This window comes from Phodopus roborovskii, unplaced genomic scaffold (assembly GCF_943737965.1).
Source record: "Phodopus roborovskii unplaced genomic scaffold, PHOROB, whole genome shotgun sequence".
NCBI lineage: Eukaryota > Metazoa > Chordata > Mammalia > Rodentia > Cricetidae > Phodopus > Phodopus roborovskii.
In genome coordinates this window covers 30,093,215-30,112,582 of record NW_026126541.1, presented here as the reverse complement: position 1 = coordinate 30,112,582, position 19,368 = coordinate 30,093,215, and the positions used below count along the sequence as shown (strand labels likewise).

The window sequence follows — 19,368 nt, the reverse complement described above, 5'->3', positions numbered from 1 at the left end:
TTATCACCTAAAGGGATGCTACACAATGAAAATATATTGATCAAAAAAAGGGGGCAAGAGGGTTGGGTGTCAGGGACCATAAAATGGCTTCGCTTCATTTTGGCTTAAGGTCAGAAAGTTCAAAACTATCATATTCTTCCAAGGTTAAAGTCATAAGACCTAAAGCCCAAAGGCCTGGCTACTGTAGGATGTTTGGTCTTAGCCATGGATGTCTTATCTAAATAACAAGAGACTTGGTTTAAGGTGTGGTTACTCCTAATCCTTAAGGTCAAATAACGAGAGATTTACTCCACTGAATGTTTGGAAAATTAAGGAAGTCTATTTTGTTCCTTGTATCTTAATAAAGAAGTCTCTTGCCTTTTTGGTTTGGGTATATTAGGATGTTGAAGAATACACTTGGGATGTTTAGTATTCACTGGATTGCCCTTCTGACTCTATCCTATGACTCTGTCTTTTCCTTAGTACATTTACTCCCCACCTCAGGTACAACCAGGCAAGTTGGCTGGATCCAACTGAAGCCCCCCCCCCAAAGACGGGTAACAGGACTTTTAAATTACAGCTCCACAAAAAAAAAAAAAAAAGAAAGAAAGAAAGAAAGAAGAAAGGAAGGAAGGAAGGAAGGAAGGAAGGAAGGAAGAAAGAAAGGAAGGAAGGAAGAAAGAAAGAAAGAAAATGATTGCTCTCAATTTAAAGCCTCTATTTAGATTTCATGGCAGATAACTTTCTTAGATACCACAGATCCATCACAGGTATGACTACTGTAATCATTCCATTACGAGTCTACCAGTTACTTTGTTGATGACATTGGCATTCCTACTGCTTTAACATCCCAGTGGATACAGTCAACTTAGCCAGCAAAGAGAGAAACACAGAAGTTTACAGTAGTCAAAGTAGCTCCTCAAAAGGCAAAATCCCCAAATTCTCCCAATTTCTCATATGGTACACAGAATTAGAAATATATGCACCTACTACAACCAGATTTGATAAAGCATTCCACAACTGCTAATACTTGTTTGCCAAGATGCTACAGAAACCCACAGGCAGATGGAATTCATTTGTGCATCCAGAGTAAGGAACAAAATGCTGTTTGAAAAGATAAGAGGAAAGAGATTTAGACTGAAGGCAACCCAAATGTACTGTTAACTAAGTAGTATTGTATTTAACAAAATGCCAACATTACATTCATTTATTAATTAAATGTATTTTGTACAAAAATGCTGTAAATATATGCAATGATATTCATAAAAATGTATTGTTCTAACTGCAACTAAGTTTTTTTGATGTAAGAAATGAAAAGATAATTGATTACAATCTGATGCTTATTCAACAAATTAGTGATTGATTTCCTCTTCTAGGAAAGAACATTAGTTCTGATACTGAATTTAAAATCTAATACACAATCTTTGCCCTCAAGAAGCTTACAATTTGATAAAAAAAAAAAGACTATAAAACATAATTCCTAATTAGTACTCTGGAAAATGGTTTTGTTATAAGTGAGTTCCTTAAGCTGGGGATCACTCTTAACTTTATGTAAGAGAAACTTAATTAGGGAACAAAATGCATTCTAAAGCAACACAGACTGGGGACAAAGGGTTAAGACAACATAAGGCACAACTGCTGAGATGATGCTAGCACTGATAGCATCTCTCCCTTATCGTTCACTCCCACATCAAGCACAGTAACTTATATATGCACCATATAACAGGGCCTCCAAACCATCCCTCACAGCAGAATTGTCAGTTCCATTTCAGACTTGAAGACGTCTGCCCAAGGATTAAACTGTCAGTAGTGGATGCTGGAATTCTAACCCAGGTAGGTTCATTTCAATCATGTTCTTAATCAGTTCCTAGTACAGTAAAAAAAGCGGGCTGGCTGGAAAAAAACGGAATTACAGAGCAGAGTAGTAAAGTGTGAGCATGAAATGCATCGAAGACCACAACCTCCACGTGGCCAAAGCTAAGCAGTTTTGTGGCACAATGGAGAATGGAATAAATACTTTTTAAATTATTATTGTAAAAAGGCAGGGAGAAATCATTAAAACATTGGTTCTCAATCTGCTGATTGTGACCAGATGCCCTGCATATCAGATATTTACAATGTAATTCATAACAGTAGCAAAACTACAGTTATGAAGTAGCAATGAAGTAACTTTATGGTTGGGGGTCACCACAACATGAGGAACTGTATTAAACTGTAAAAAAAAAATAGGAGGGTTGAGGACCACTGCTTTAAAAGATTCTGACCCAGAGAAATATACAACTCTTAAGTTATTTTTTAAAATAAAGAAAAACTGTTAGAAGACACATTAATATACATATACACTAATGTTGATATATTATCAGTTGAAGCAAACATAACCCAGGTTATAAATTCAGGATATTAGAGCACATTTCTTGTTTTATACTCTCCCCCTATATATACAATAGATTCAACCATCTCGCACTACTCCAACTTATTCTCTATATTCAGATTTTAATTCACTGACTGAAAGGCTTTGGCACTTTTCATCTGAATTATACTTTTAACACTTCTATTTTTCATTTTATGGCCCAGTAAACACACTATCAACAAAGACACATTTAAATGTAAACATAAATTGTTCTGATCACTTTCCACAAAACAAGATCATCAGCTAAGCACAAAGCAACACTGTGTACTCTATTCATATGAAATTGTACTGTTTTAACCTAAGAGAGTAAGAATTGGGAACTTTCCAACAAAAATGCAAGAGCTAACTAATATTTCGTCATACCTTTGTTTACCATATCTCCTTTTTTATTGAAGGTGAGAATAAATCCAATGGGAACAGTTTTACAAGAACGTCTGTCTATGGGGATTTACCTTGTTAAGAGCAAATGACAAACGGTTTTCCCCCATAGGAAACCTGCTCTTGCTTTATATAAATGTATCTTTCAGATTTGGTGCCACAAATTAGACTGCAGAGAAATCAGGTTGTGCCGGAGAGGTCACTTGTCAACCTTCTTGGTGAATCTTAGATGGACTGCTTCACATAACTAACAGTGCTAACACTCAGAATTATACACCTTTATCACAAAAAAGGAGAGCAAACTCAGTTCAAGCTTGAGGTCAAAGATTTACTGCTAATTCTACAATAGGGACAGTAATCCAAAATCTTGGTAATTACTTATTCCTGCCACATTAGTCTCATACTATTAATTGATAAACCAAATATTCTTCCAAAGACCCAAGTTACAAAATTAAACATGATATAATAACATGGCTGAATGTGTTGCTTCCCGTTGCTATGGAGTTAAGGGCAGTCGATTCACATATTCATTATTTTGGTGTGCTCATTCATATTTAAGAGTACTGCAACACCTTTAAAGCCCAGCTTGGCAAGTCTCAGCTTGTGTGAACTGTATCAAGTGTCAATTATTTCACTTTGGCTTCACTATAGAGTAACCCACAAGCATTTACATTTCGTACATTAAACTGATTTTCATATTAATCCTCAAAATGAGTCGAATCAGAAGAGCTGGGGGTGGGGGTGAGGTAACTCAGTAGCAGAGAGCAGATGCTAAGTGGATGAAATCCTGGGCTCCATCTTCATGTGCAAAAGTGAAAATACACACCAAGCCTGAGAATTTCATATTAAAAAACTACAAATGACAGGAACAAAAGGTAGTTTTCCACACTGTAGTTTCAATTACTGTTGAACCTTAAAAGGTTTCAAAGGAAACAATTAACTTTACTTCCAAATAACTGCAAAACAGAATAATTCAATGATTCTTATACCCAAGCTTACAGTTGGAAATTTTAAAAAGTACTCAAATTTAGAATGTAGAATTACAAACGTCTGCATTCTCTAGAAAACAGGGAAATTAAGAATACAAACTAGAAGAAGTATAGAATTTTAAAAGCATCATGCTTATGGTGTGTGCCTGTAAGAAAAGTTTTGCACTGCTATATGAAATGAGTCAAAATGAAGTGTATGAGGTTCATCATGAGTCACTTACTTACCCTCAGTTTTCTGGCCTTTAAAGCAAGTGGGAGACAGAGATAACCTCCAAAGTGCACATGAAATGTAAGCACTCCAATTTCAGATATCCTAATTATGTTTCTAGCAGTATGGCATAGGCATGCCATTGAAAATACATGCAATCGTATTAAAATAATGAGCCATTCCTCTCCTATCTTCACTATAGCGCCCTCTTGCTTCTTCACCTGAAGAAAATGATAGTAGAATAGCGAAGCTGAGACAGGGGGACTTGAGCTGAGTTAAATAAATAAATAAATAAATAAATAAATAAATAAATAAATAAATAAGGGCATTCGTTATATGGCATTTGAAGTTCCAAACACAAAAAGCACCAAAGTAAATTTTTTGGTTAATGTTCCTCTTTATATACGAAGAGACAGGAATTCCTCCAAATTATAGCTGTTTGCTATTAGGTGGTTATTCCAAAATAGGACAAATGTCTATCAGTATTATTCTCACATACCAGAAATGCCTGCCTTTTACATTATATCACATCCCAGGGACAGTAATATTTAAGAGAGGAACTTGTAATGGTTAATAAGAATAAAATTTCCTTCCTATGCCCTATTGATATTTCTACAACATAAAATAATAAAAGCCAAATAAAACTGTGTTTTTGTACACATTTTCTAAATGCGCATAAAGTTACTACAACTAATGCTTAAATTGGTATTGCATTAGTTTCACAATGAAATCCTCTAGAAATACCACTATAACAAGTATGGTTTTTTCGGCCCGCCAGTGCTGGTCATGTCCCGCCGCCACGCCAACAGTGTTTTATTATTAACCAGTATGAGAAACATATATAGAATGACATCTCCCATCATCTCCTCTTTTCTGTCTAAAATAACATGAAGGGTTTTAACCTTAACATAGCAAAATATATCACATAACAGTTATCAAATAATCAACATTCAAAACTGCTTGAACAAGGCAGCCATGCAGACTACTGCCATCTTCTCAGGATCCCCCCATGACAGCGCCCCCTATCAGCAGGAAGTAGTTTGAAAAGACGCCCAAATTCCCAAATATTGTTTATAAATGTTTGTTTTCATGTAAATGGACTTGGTTATAAATGGGTAATGATCACAGCCAATTATTTTTAAAGATAAAAGGGAATTATGGTATTGATATGATTGCTTTGTTTTGGAATGGTTTTTCATTTATTGATACAATTTAATGTCAATTTTGTGATATGTATATTTCTCCTCTTGTTTAGGTAAGTGTTTATTGAGCTCAGTTAGAAATGTAATGTACAATGTAGTACAGATAATAGATAATTATCTATGATAGTCAAAGTTTAGAGTTAAGTTAGTTAGGTTTTTCAAGATACACAGAGATGTATTTGAGATAGATAGGAATTCTTCAAACCTTTCAAAGACCTACAGAATATGGCATTTAAAATGGTTTAGGGTTTTTCTTGACAATGAGACATAATTGTTCCTGGCAACACCACCTGTGTCAGAAAGGAGATGTGGACATTAAAGAAACTCATTATGGAGTTTACTTCCAATATGGCAAGACTAGCCATTTGGACAAGATACTGCTCTTGTCTGGACTGTTTGACTTTATGCTGTATAAACTGGACATGCGGACCCAATGAAAAGTACTGCTGATTCAAGATGGACATTGCTACAGAGATCCTGCTTCATGGAAGAGTCTTCGAGACAGTTGCGGCACAGGGTGACTGCAAACTGCCAATACAAGAGACAGTTTAAAGTTTCCTGTGTTGCTGAAGAGTCTGCCAGACACACTATGGCCTATGGGCTGAAGATGGAAGATTACAAAAGAACTTCGGGTGACCAGGCAGTGAGTTGTCCCTGTCATTTCTAGGTTTATACTATCCTTCTGTGGTCTTTGGGGACTTGAAGACAGAGGTTATGGTTACAGTTTTCCTTAGTATTAAAGATAAGTTACTTAGACTTTAGACACACAAAGATATGATAGATGATGAAATATTTTCTTCAAATCTTGCTAAATGTTAATGGACTAAATAGTGTTAACTGTGATTCTTATTTGATAACTGTTATGTGATATATTTTGCTATGTTAAGGTTAAAACCCTTGTTTTTATTTAGACAGAAAAGAGGGATGATGGGAGATGTCATTCTGTATATGTTTCTCATACTGGTTAATAATAAAGCACTGTTGGCCAATGGAAAGGAAGATAGGAGGGCTAGGAGACAAGGGGTGGAATAGTAAGGGGAGTCAAGATGGAGAGTCTGGAGAAACCTGTAAGCTCGTTTGAATAATACATAGATCAACAGTAATGGGTTATTTAAGATGTGCTCTCCCTTCAGCGAGTAACCGCAACAGTATTGTATCAAATACAGAGTCTCTATGTATTATTTGGGGCTAGTGGCACAGCAGCAGGACAAGACCGGGCGGCGGCAGGCAGAAAAACCAAATTCGTTACACCTAAACATGGTACAATGCATCTCAGATGGATCTGAACTCACTATGTAGCTGAGAATGACATCGAACATATGATTCCCCCACCTCTACCTCCCTGTGCTAGGATTACAGCACCCAGATCACAGGTCTTTGCACACGATAAGCAAACATCCTACCAACCTATCACAACTGAGCAGCTAGTCCTAGCACACTGAATATTCCAGAAGGCAGCTGCTTCTCCTCCCTTGATAACTTACAATGGCTCTTAAGTGTTTTATTCAAATCTTTCCATAAAAAGTTGGGATAATGACAGATCAAATTTGAACTCCATCACCTCTGAAAGATTTATCTCAAGACTTTCCTCTACCTGTAAAACATGAGCTTCTGTCCTTGGGTTCACCCCCTTTTTACTAAATCAATTTTCAAGTAGAGAAACCTGGCATTACTAAACAAATGACTTTACCTAACAGCTTAACTTAACAGCAAGCAAAAACAAATTTCTTAATTTAAAGTTCTTAGAAAAAGCAATATGAAGGTCAATGGTGTTAAGATACTTTGCCTCCATATTATATCATTGTTTCAAATCTCTCACTGATAAGGATAAGGACTGAAATTACTTTTAGTAACAAGTCTTTCAATTATATACCTTTGATTTACTGAGCTCAAGTGAGCCTCCCACCTCAACCTCCAGTATAGCTGGGACTACAGGCATGCAACAAGGCACACAATTGTTACACAGCTTTAATAACAACGGGTAATAGTAATTGTGAAGTCTATGTGTTAAGTACACAAGGTTCATTATACCCTTCCACTTTCATATCTTTTACATATTCCAAAATACAAGCATTAAAGAATATATATTTATAGTACATATACAATATACTGCCATCCCCAAATGTACAATTTTAAATATATGAAAACCAGAGATTCCAATTGAGATGTGAACTTTGATTACTTTTTATACTAATATTGTATTTCTGTTATAATAATAAAAATAAGATGTCCATGCAACAGTTGTACCTTTTCTATACATAACCTCCAGAAATAGTCAAATTTAATACAACAACAAAAATCAAGGTATCAAAGCTTTATTGTAAATATTTGTGAAAAATATTCTAAATGTGGTACCACACATATACAAAGGAAAACCAAAAAACAAAACCTAGGGTATCCCTTCCTCACCTTCTCCTACTAATTATAATTTATAGTCTAATTTATAGACAAATTTATAGATATCTCATTCAATGGATTATTTCACTATTCACAGTGATTTATTCACCTACCTTTATTTAATCTTTAATTATAATTTTCCTACTAATTTCATCCATTTTTCATTACCACCTATCATTTTTTATCCTGTCATATGCCTGAGTCTCATTCATCATTTTTGTAGTCTTCTATAATTTCAAACATTAAAACTATATTCACATAGCTGGAGAAATGCAATTTTGTATCTAATATACTCCATTTCTTTATTTTCTTTTCAAAATACATCTTAAAATTTAATAGAAATCTAAGCCAGTTCACAATTCCTAAATTAACCAAAGTAGTAATGGCACCAAATACTCAACTTACAGAAATCCTTTATTAGTTTAAAAAACTGATAAATTTAAAACTTATATACTGAAATATCCAAGTATGTCTTACATTCTGATAGAATGTCTCAAAATCAAATACTAGTGGCATATTAGATTTGCTGTACATGGCAAACTGAGAATCACGTACTGCCCCTGAAATAACACCTATTTTCCTCTGTCTATGTTTTAGTGTTTGCAATTAAATCCCACTCCCACTTACTATCATTTTTACTCCATTTCTTCAGACCAAAGTGGTGTCCTGGGCATGGGGTGCCACCTATGGGAAGCATTTCAAAGGTTTTTAAACCATAGGATAAACTACAACTTCCAAAGTTTTCATATAATAGATGCAAGGAAAATTCTAGAAAGCAATGGAAACTGACCAAAGCACAAGGCTTATATTGTGTATAAAAGAACTCTTACTTTACTGCTACATAGGGCTGCAGGAAAAGGGGTGAGTTGGGTATCAGGACAGCCTCCTCTCACAGGTTAGTTACTCTGATCATCATCTCTAGTCCATGGTCACTTACATTTCTTTAAACTCTAGGTAGGTAGGTAGGTAGGTAGGTAGGTAGGTAGATAGATAGATAGATAGATGGATAGATACACAGACAGATAGATTATAGGTAGATAGACAATGATAGATGACTGATAGATAAATAGATATAGACAGACAGATGATAGATAGATGGTAGATAGACAGATAGATACATAGGCAGACAGACAGATAGATGATAGATAGATAGGCAGACAGACAGACAGACAGATATGCTCATGCAAACCTAAAACTAATCAAAATATTCTCTTTCCAAATTCAATGATAAAAGAACCACACCTCACTTGGAAGGTGGATGGGCCAAGCCTTTATTCAGAGATAAGGCTACATCTATCATGAATGTTCCTCACTCAATACTATTTGAAAGGTCCAACACTTAACAAACTTCTGAAGCACAGAATGGCAGAATATTCATCCAGCAACATAATACTGAGTTCTATTTTAACTGAAATGAACTGTAATTTTTGTCTTTATTAACTCCAGTACCATGTACTCCAAGTACTCCAGTACTTTGCCCTTAGCCAAAGTAACCTCTAAGAATCGCCACACAATGGAAAGCACTAACAGAAACTGTTACCAACCCCACACAGAGGTCACCTGGAGAACTTAACCTTTCCCCTGGATCCTCTGCCTGGAGAAAACAGTATGGAGATAGAAGGTTCCCTGTGTGACTCCAAGGTGATGACAACATAGAAGGCAGCAAAGAAATAACAACACTGAGAGTGTCCTACAGCCCTCTGCAAAATGAGCATTAAGATAACTTTCTAAATTGATACACAATGTACATACACATAAAATAGAGTATCTAAGCTAAGTTCCGTTTTCACAAGCATATTAAAAGTGTATTTTTTAAAAACAAGACATTTAAATGCCATTTTGAGATGTGCAACATAATCAAAAAAAATCAAAATGTATTTCACTTTTCATATATTAAATGTATATAAGATATATTCTCCACACCACATGAAAATACATGTTTTAAGTAGTACATGTAGAGGAGATATCCAGACTGCTAGTATAATAGTTTGTTTTATTAATAACCCTAAGGATTATACTTTATCAAATCTTGTCAATATTCTTATCAGACATAATCAGAGGCTAATAAATAAAGTCTGATGTAATAGATTCTTTGGCTCTTTAAAATGTCAGCACAATAGAGGTAGAGGAAAATGTTACATTTTGTAGCCAAAGATATAGCCACAAATACAAATACAAGCAAAGTATAAAGAGACAGATTAAGAAATCACTTACAAACAGGTGTGATGGCACACCAATCCTTTAATCCCAGCACTTGGGAGGCTGAGGTGGTATGTTCAAGAGTTCAATGCCAGCCTGCACTTAGGAAAAAAAAAAAACAACTAAAAGAATCACATATGAACATTCCTAAAACACAATGCTGGCTCTTGAAAAAGATATTTTTTAATCTAATAATGTACTAACTGTACTAATGAATAAAAAAATTTCAGATATTTTATCTTGATGATAAATGAAGTACTTTAATGAAATACAATAAACATTTTAGTAAAGTAATACAATATTTATCCTTAAGAAGTATATGTATTCTGCCCAACACTGCAGCAGAATAGGAACATGATCCAGGAGAAACCACACTGCTTCAGCCACTTCCAACTCCCACCTCCCCAAATTCTGGGCCCCTGAAACATCTACCCCAACCAGGGCTCCAAAACACAGTAAAATAGGGGAAATATACAAGTAACTAGTATTTAACAAGAGAAACTAGACACAATCTCCAAATGTGCATGTTTCTTGTTCTCCTTCAGCACCCATTCCCATTCCTCCACAGCGACAATATTAAAGGAAAGAAAATTTTCAGCACAACAGGCTCCCTTGCAACCCTACCTACAACTTGCAATCCTCCTGCCTCAGCTTCCTGGGGGTATGTATTGCAGGCATGTGCCACTGTACAGCTTGAAGAAACTCAACAAGCAAAGAGTCTCTAAAGAGATTTGGCACAGTAAAATAAACTGTAGAAACTCAGGGTGCAGAACATTACATCCATTTTAGGAATAACAGCTATATGAAATATACACAAATGCTATTAAGCATACAAATCCAAATGATGTCCAGAAACTTGAATCTGCTTATATTAACCAATTAAAATATCATTCAAAGCAACTCTGAAATAATAAGAACTACAATCTCTTTATCCTTCACACATTTCCCTATTCAAGCTGGTGAGAGTTGTGATACAGAAGAGTATATGCTCCTTCCTAAGTAGAGAAATGTTTCCTGCCTTAGTGCCTGCCTCTCCCCACACCCACCCACCCTGTCCTCTGTCTATCCACACACTGGGAAAATTATGTCCTGTTTTAAATATCTCGCTGGTGAGCAACAGGAGCCCCAACTGTCAGACACTTGTCTGGCACACATACTTAGAGAAGCTAGTTCCAGCAGGAGCTCAAGCTGTGAGGCTCAGCTCACTCCCATGTGGGTGAGAAAATCAGAGCACTTGGCCACCATTCTCTAAAGAAACCACCAAAATGGTAGAACGCTGAGGACCTGACACAGGCATAGCCAGAGCATTATCACTGGGCTCTGGGTTTTCTTTGTAGCTCTCCAAAAATGAATGAATGAATGAATGAATGAATGAATGAATGAATGAATGAATGAATGAAAGATTTAGAAGGGGGGTGCTACAAGTGAGCAGCATGCTAGATTTTGAGACCGTGTAGGTAAATCACACACCAATTTCTGGTTCCATATCATTGGCATGTTCCATCTTCCCAGGCTAATTTTGCCACAGGTTCATAGGGGTTGCAAAGAGTTTTGGAAATCATATAGTCTCACTGTTTATCTTACAGATGGAGAAACTGAGACCCACATATTTTATGTGACTAGTCTGCAGTTTCAGTTAGCAGCAAACTGGGTACCTTTGTCCTTTTCTTCACACTCCTCTGGCCACACTCTTGGGAGTCCTTTGCTTCCCAGGATAGTAACATTCTTTCCTTTCTTCTTTAGCATTGCTGAATGTATCTGTCTCCTCTCACTTTTACTCAGGCCTGTTGCCTCACGGTTTTAATATTCCTGGTTAAGCTTCTATTAGCACATATTTTTGACTCAATGGGAAATATAAGAACCCTTGGGAACATCTGACAAAGCACTATAAAACAAAAGCAAGCAGTATTGACTGGCCATAACTGCTTCTATAAAAGAAAGACTACTGGAGTTGAATCACCATAGGTATTGGTAACTGTGCAAACATACTAATTTTGGATCATACCCTTAAGTATTTTGCCAGAAGCCAATACATACCCAGAAGGAAATTCCTCTCGCCCCTCATTTGTAGGCCAGTCTGGCCTTGAACTCACAGAGATCTGCCTGCCTCTGCCTCCCAAGTTATTGGGATTAAAGGCATGTGCCACCAAGCCAAGGCTAAGAAACCTTTTAAATTAATGCAACATTCAGATTACATCACTAAAGAAATAATGTTACATTTCTGTTCAAGAAGGTAGACACTGTCCAGAAGAAAACAGATGTTTGGAAGTAGGTACATCCATTTAAGTCACATTTCCTGGCCTTATTCCAAGGCTCCTTTGAAAATTTGAAGTGGGCACAGTGGCAAGGCACAGGTAATCCCCAAACCCAGGAAGCTAAGGCAAGAGGATCATGAGATTAAGGCTGCCCTGGGCTACACAGAGAGAATAAATAAATCATATTTCCAGTGTAAGATTAGGATTATTTAAATAACTCTAGAAAAATACTACTAGTCAAATTGTTCAGAAAATAGAAATACAGCTATTCAATATAACTACCGAACAGCATCCTTATATGTGGCAGCCAACTTAAAAATGTTAATTTGAAACTTTTTAACATCTAAAGGAAGCAAAAGATAGCATTTTCTTGTGTAATATTTCATATTTTAAGTTATCCTGGGTTATGTTCCAAAGCTACTTTACTACATAAGTAGCAGTTAGTAAATTATTCATCAATGCTAAATGAGCATATCGGTGGTAACTTCATCTATTCCCCTTAGTAATGGTGTTAAGCAGCACATTATAAAATTGTGGAATAACTGCTGATGAATTCATGTTTTAAAACTGTCTAGACTATTTACTGTCACTATATAATAAAGACTACATGTAGCATAAAGTTGATGAAGAGAAACCCAGAGATTTTCAAATACATTAATATGTAACATGTGAAGAGAAAATATAAATGGGACAATGAGATAAACAATGGAAGAATAAGAGATCATGAAATATTACATCATTAGTTCTACACAAAAATCTCTAAGCCAGAGAAGTATGTAAACGCAGTAAAAGGAGCTCATTATAGGCCTGTGGAGCAAAACTAAGACATAGCTTTGGAATAGCACTCTTTTAATTTACTATGGTTTTAAAAGGTTGATTATCAAATGACAATCCAAGCTTTCCTAACTATAACACCCAAGAGGCGTTAAGCACTGATTCTCTAACTGACCAACAACAGCACATGAATTTATACCTTTGCCATTGCTCCGATGTCAGGACATAGTAAGTGAAAGCAGCTAACTTATCTACAGTCACACAGTTAATGAGATTAACTGGCTCTAAAGCCTGATGTAGCCTTTAACATGATATCCCATCCAACTAGTAATAATCTATACAAGATATTTCCTCAACTTTCATTACACATACTTAGACATGAAATATAAGACTTCAAATACTAAGAGTTTTAATATATCCACAAATATATTTAAAACCTCAATGGCATAAAATGACAACGTGCAAAGGAAAATGACTAAAATACTGTAGTTGAAAGAAAAATTACTAAATTATTGTAGTGAGACCCATGTGAGGAGACAATGCTACTACTCTCTTCTGAAATTCTGGAAGTAAGGTGTCCCTGTACACAAACTGTTACAGTTTAATAGTTATTTTTCAAAAATATCACATTTAAATACTATAGCAGAGTTGGGAAAATAGTACATCATTACCCAAACTGAAGTTTGTACAATGTAACTATACTTTCCCAAGCTTTCTTGAAGAAAATACTATGGTTTTAAAGAGTGCAACTGAGTATAAACTGTGTAAAAGTATAATCCATAAGGGAAGAAGCCACTCAAGAGATTGGAAAATGACACTTAAAAAAAAAAAAAAACCTCAGGGTAGGAATAAGAGCACTTACTTGTTGCTTTTGTAAAGAACACAGCTTTTGTTCCTAGTAAACACATTCACAACCATTGGTAACTACAGTTCCAGGATGTAAGAGTGAAATACCCTCATAATATGACCAATGTACACAACTATAAGACTAAGTGCTTAGTCTGTGTTGAGGCCATGCTCTCAGGCACATAGCTCATTACTGGACTGTGATATGTTACAGTGTTACACATACATACTCTCTCTGTATAGACAGGTTACCAAAGAAGTAAGCCAGATGCTTAAATTCGTAAGAGGCTAAAATTTTTCTTTACACAACTGTTCTAATCAATTTACATTTTAGTGAAAATAATCTTATATTGCAAACAGCACAGCACCCTCTGGTGTATCCATTATAAGATATATAAAATTCCCACACAAAAAAGGATAAAATCATAAATCAAAAATAAACCTTAGAGAATCAATAGGATGAGTGATACCTTCTAATTATTTGGGTACATATACTTAATATGTTTAAACAAAAACAATTTTCATTTTTAAAATATCACTATAAAATTATAGCAATAGTCAGAAAACTTGTTTTAATTTTAAAATACTGAACCAACCAAAATAATACATTTTCCAATATATAACTTAAACTAAAATAATGCTATCAATAAAACTCTTGAAGTAGGGAATGGAAAAATATTAGTGGTTATGTAAGCTAAATTTCATTTTACTCAAATCCACCTATTTTTGCTGTAGATAAATTTAACTTGAATATATAAACTGTTGTTAGACATTTTCTTCTCAATTCAAAGTCAGTTTATCATTATAAGGATCAAAAAAGATCAAAACATCTTTTTGCAAATCTACAATTTCTACAGTTTGAAACTACAGAGATATTCACAAATAAAAGCTAGTGAGTTCAGAAACAAACATGGAGCACTTCAAAGATTGCTAGTGCTCAACTTTTACATACAAAAAGAACCCCTCCTTGTGAAAATAATTAACTAAAATATAACAAACTCAACATGATGCCACCTGCTTTAGACAGCCCTCTGTGACCCACTGCAAGTTCCAAACAATGCAGGAAAAAGAAAGAATGACACCTGTTTAAAATAGCCATCTGTCTCTAACAGGTTAAATTTAGTCAAGTCCATTTAATCTGGGTTTTCCAAAATGGGGGAACACTATGCACCTGTGAACAGAAAGGAATTTAAAATCTATTTTGTGATGACAACTGGTAATGTATACCTACCTAAAGAGTTAAAGAGCTAAGGTAAAATACCTCAGTAAGGGAAACTATTTTTAATGTAACTGAAAGTGAGTAAAGGATATTTAGTGAAATGCTCAGCATAAAAACAAATTAGCAAACTTCATAATGTGAAACTTGGCGTGTTCCTTATTCTCATTTATTGTAATATATTGTCTCTATGAGAATCACAAAATCACACTGCTATTTTTTCAGAAAGAAAAATTAAATCTTCCCACATATCTGATACTATGATCCATCCTGAAAATTTTTACTTTTCAGTTGTTTAAAAAAGGGGAGGAGAGGAGTCCACAATTAACTTAGAGGGTTTTTTTTTTTTTTTTTTTTTTTTTTTTTTGGTTTTGTTTTGTTGTTGTTGTTGGTGGTGGTGGTGGTTTTAAAGATTGTCTGGGTAAGTTAAAGAATATCTCACTATCTCATTTATAAACTATAAACCCTGTGAGTACCTCCACAGAATACAAGATTATTTTAATATTGGATTAAAAATACAGGATTTTACAAACTAAGCTTAAATACCTCATGCCAAAGAAAGCAATGTGAAATGATCAAAACCTTCTAGGAATGCATTAATTCATTATTATACATATATAAATTTACTATGCCTATCCCTATACAATTTAATAGAATAGTACAACAGACAAGGTGCAATTCAAAAAGACTGAGATAGGCATCAAGGCTCACTCTGAATCACAAATATCCAGCTACTACTCAAAATGATACTATTTAATACATTTCATTTCAAAATAGGTCACTTTCCCAGATTTGTTAGTCTACAGAACTGAAAACAAAGAATGTCAATGCATAGTATAGTCCCTCCTAGGAAAAATAAGAAAAAAAAGAAAATGAACTAAATGGTATTTAACTTTGTATTTAATTTTAAAGATCAATTATTATAATGTTAATCAATCCATAAAACTAATTTTATCTTATCAGAAGCCAAATTACCTCTAATATTAACTCTTAGAACACAAAGATTTGTTTCAAATGGATAGGCTATTTAATATAACCCAATGTTACATTCACTTTCAAATCAACTTGTGAACGAATAAAAAACAAAACACTAAATTTGGGAAAACCTGATACAGACATGATGAGTGATAAGTATCTGAAACATTTTGGACACTGCAAATAAAACTATCAAGCAAAGAGATTTTAGCTTTTCAGCCAAAACTTATATAAATGGCATAAGATCTAAAACTGTCCCAAGACAGCAAAACTCTTTTTAAGTTCAGACCCAGTTGCTTCACCACCCAAAAATGTTCAGGCATTTGACACTCATCTGAACAGAGAGGATAAAAGGGACAGGAAAAAAGAAAGGAAAGGAAAGGAAAGGGAAAAAATACAAGTTAGTATTTGAGATGTGCACCAAAGACAGGTTGGAGAAGGGATGAGTAGCTATTGAGAGATCCAAACAGACTTCTTTCAGAATCAAATATCACCTTCATTTAAAATAACAAGCATACGGAAATGAATTAAAAGGTAAGTTTATTATTTTTTTTTTGCAATCCCCCAACTCTTATGTTACAAAATATTAGCCTTAATGGCATTATAATTACCCAACCTCTTCATTGACAATCTCAAGAATAATTAATACTGTCACATTATTCACAGGCTGCTCTGTCAGTTAAATCAATAAATGTTTGCTGTTAAAAAGATTATTTAAATAAGCACTTTAAAATCTGAATTGGAAATTTCATATGTGCAACTATAGTAGTACAATTTATTGGTTTTAGCTCACAATCATCATCAATGTTTTGCTGTTGATAACCTATCAATTGTTAGGCTTAAAATGAGCAAAATTAAAGGGTCTGTAAAACCCGGTTAGCTCCAATCAAGAATATACTATTTCAGAACTGTTAAGTATTCAAATCTATAAGGGGCGACTATTTTCTCCAAAGAAATACTTTAGAAGTATTTTCTTATAAGCAGTTAAATCCAAAGAAAACCAGAAAGTCAACAAAAAGAATATGTTAAGTACACACATGCCCAGATCTTAACAGCCACAAAGAAAGTGAAATATACACACGTTTCAAGTTGAGAAGCTTCATACATTCTTTATGAACAACTTGACTTCAATTTCAACTCTCCAAGGGAAAGGAACAGAGATGAAGATGGGAGGAAAAAAAAAAAAACTCTCAAAGTATCATAACTGTCACAAATAGCGTTGTGAACTCAGTTCTCACAAAGCTTCCTTGTGTCCTTTTCCTGTTCATCACAGACAAAGTCTCAAAACCACAATGAAAATTGTTAACACTCTCCTGTGGGGAGGGAGGTGCATCAAAGTGAAACAGAACCTCAGGACTACCCCTCCCATCTCCACATGAAGGATAAAGCGCTGTCAGGAACCACCAACCCAAGTATCACAGATGCCCTGCATCCGGTTTAAATCACAAGCGCGCGCGCACACGCACACAAACACACACACACACACACACACACACACGCACACACACACACACACACCGAAAAGGAGGGGGAACGGGGAGAAAGACAGAAAAAGAGAGACAGAGAGAAAGAAGAGGGAAGAGGAGAGAGAAAAGAGAGACTTAAAAAAAAAATCTCTCAGAGCAGCAGAGGCCCCTGGTTTCAATGTGTGTGCAAAAGGGGGAGGGGGGAGGGAAGACTGCTGAATGGATATTAAGACTGTTTGCAGCACAAAGAAAAATACAGTTTTAAAAGAAAAAAGGAATCCCATGAGGCCAGTGATGGTCAAATAAGTGCAGCCCGTTTCGCGGCAGGGAAAGAGGGGCCGAAACGAAGGGAGCGGGCTCCGGGAAAAGTTCACCGAGCTACGAGGATAAAAATAACAAAACCCCCCAACAAGGCCCCGCAAGTGAACAACAACAACAGCAGCACAGCACCTTTCGGGGTCCCCCCCTCCCCGCTCACTGCTGTCTATTTCGATTTGGACAGCAGCAGCCACCAGGCAGCTTTGCAAAGCAGCGAATTAAAGAAAGAGAGAGGGAGAAAGCAAGCCCCTTCTCTCCACCTGCCCCTCCTCCGGAGTGCCCGCAGACCTGGGGGGGAGGACGCTCCAACACCCGCGACGGACAGCGGCGGATCCCTAGCCTAGCCCGCTCGCTCGCCCCGCAACCCCGGCTCCCGCTCCATCCCAGAGCGCCGAGGCCGGCCGGGCGGGCAGGCGCGCGGCGCCCACACCCCCGAGCCCGCCGCGCGCGGGTCCATTGTAAACAAGCCCCGGGGACCGAGCCCCTCGAGCGGCCGCAGCCGGTGTCAGGAGGGAGACCCCGCAACAGCCACGCTCGCTCGCACACACGAACACACGCACGGACCCACACGCTCCCACACACATGTAGAGACCGAAGAATATTCACCTTGGCTGTGGATTATTGTGGTGTTGTTGGTGGGTGATGGAGATGGTGGTGGTGGGGAGGAGGAGGAGGAAGAGGAGGAGGAGAGGAGTAGTTGTTGTTGATGGGTAACAGTCGCCAGGACTACGGTGACTATGGCGCTTGATTCACAAGGCAACGGTTGCTATAACTCACAAAAGAGAGAGAGAGGGAGAGAGAGAGGGAGCGAGGGAGAGGGAGACACTCGCGCGGGGAGGGGCGGGGGAGGGAGGAGGGGAGAGGGCGGGACCGAGCGCGCCGGAAGAAGCGGGTTCGGCGCCGTGACTGACAGCTCGGAGCCCGGGCGGGGACTGCGCTCGGGATTCCGACGTCGGTTCCCCGAGGTGCGCTTAGACTTGGCGGGCCCGGGGTCAGGGCGAGTCAGGCTGGAGGGACGCTACTGCGGACGCCGGGAAGCCGGGGGGGAAGGGGGCGGAGCCGAGGGTCTAGAGGCCAGGGCTACTTCCCGGGGAACGAGCCCTGCCAGGCTCTGCAGCCAGCTCTGTGCCCAGAAGCCCGCAGCCCCGAGAGGGAAAGCGCGAGGCCGGGGAGGGGGAGCGACGACGGCCCCGACTCCGAGAGGCGCGCGCTACTGCGGGGGCAGACCCACTTTGAAGAGCGGGCTCCGCCCCCGAGCATCGTCATTTCCGGGGCGGGCCCTGAGAAGGGCCCGGATGTGCTGCGCTCCGCCCCTTCTCTCCCCCACCCCCAGATTCCCCCCCCTCCATGGTCGCCGGTGGTGCTGGTGTTCCCCGGCCGTTTGTGCCTCGCGGGTGATCCCTTTCCCGGACTCTCTGCAGCCGGCGCTGGCCGCCAGAGCCCCGGCCGTGCTCTCCTCTCCACCGTCCGCGCGCTCGCCCTCTTGCGCCTCCGGAGGCCGCTGCTCCGGGAGCGCGGGCGGCGGGGCGTGAGCGGTGCTTTCGCCGCCATCTTAGGGAGCGAGAGCCTGGGCGCGCGAACCGTGGCCCGTGCGGCTGGGTTCGGCGCGGCGGAGCCCTCCCTGCGGATCCGAGAGGCAAAGTTAGCACCCTGCGGGGCCCGGGGCAAGTGCTAATGAAAAGGCGATGTGTGCTTCCCGGGGATGAGGGTCCACGCTGGCGTGGGCTAGACCTTCCAGGGAGACCCTTGGGTAGTC

The 19,368-nt window shown here is 38.0% G+C and overlaps 1 protein-coding gene across 6 annotated transcripts in view; it reads right to left on the bottom strand.

Annotated features, from left to right (window-relative positions):
* Nucleotides 1-18,469, bottom strand: part of Rfx3 (regulatory factor X3) — a 251,199-nt gene extending 232,730 nt beyond the window's left edge. For 2 of the 6 annotated variants that reach the window (XM_051199662.1, XM_051199664.1), the window contains exon 1: nt 18,219-18,469. Coding sequence is in view for 1 of the 6 variants with exons in the window: in XM_051199663.1 (XP_051055620.1) it covers nt 16,910-16,931 (22 nt within the window). In the remaining 5 variants the exon portion in view is untranslated. Of the gene's footprint in view, nt 1-16,909; nt 17,250-18,218 lie in introns of those variants that run through there. The other 4 variants (XM_051199665.1, XM_051199666.1, XM_051199667.1 and 1 more) reach the window with 3 other exon arrangements.
* Between the last annotated feature and the right edge of the window lie 899 nt (nt 18,470-19,368).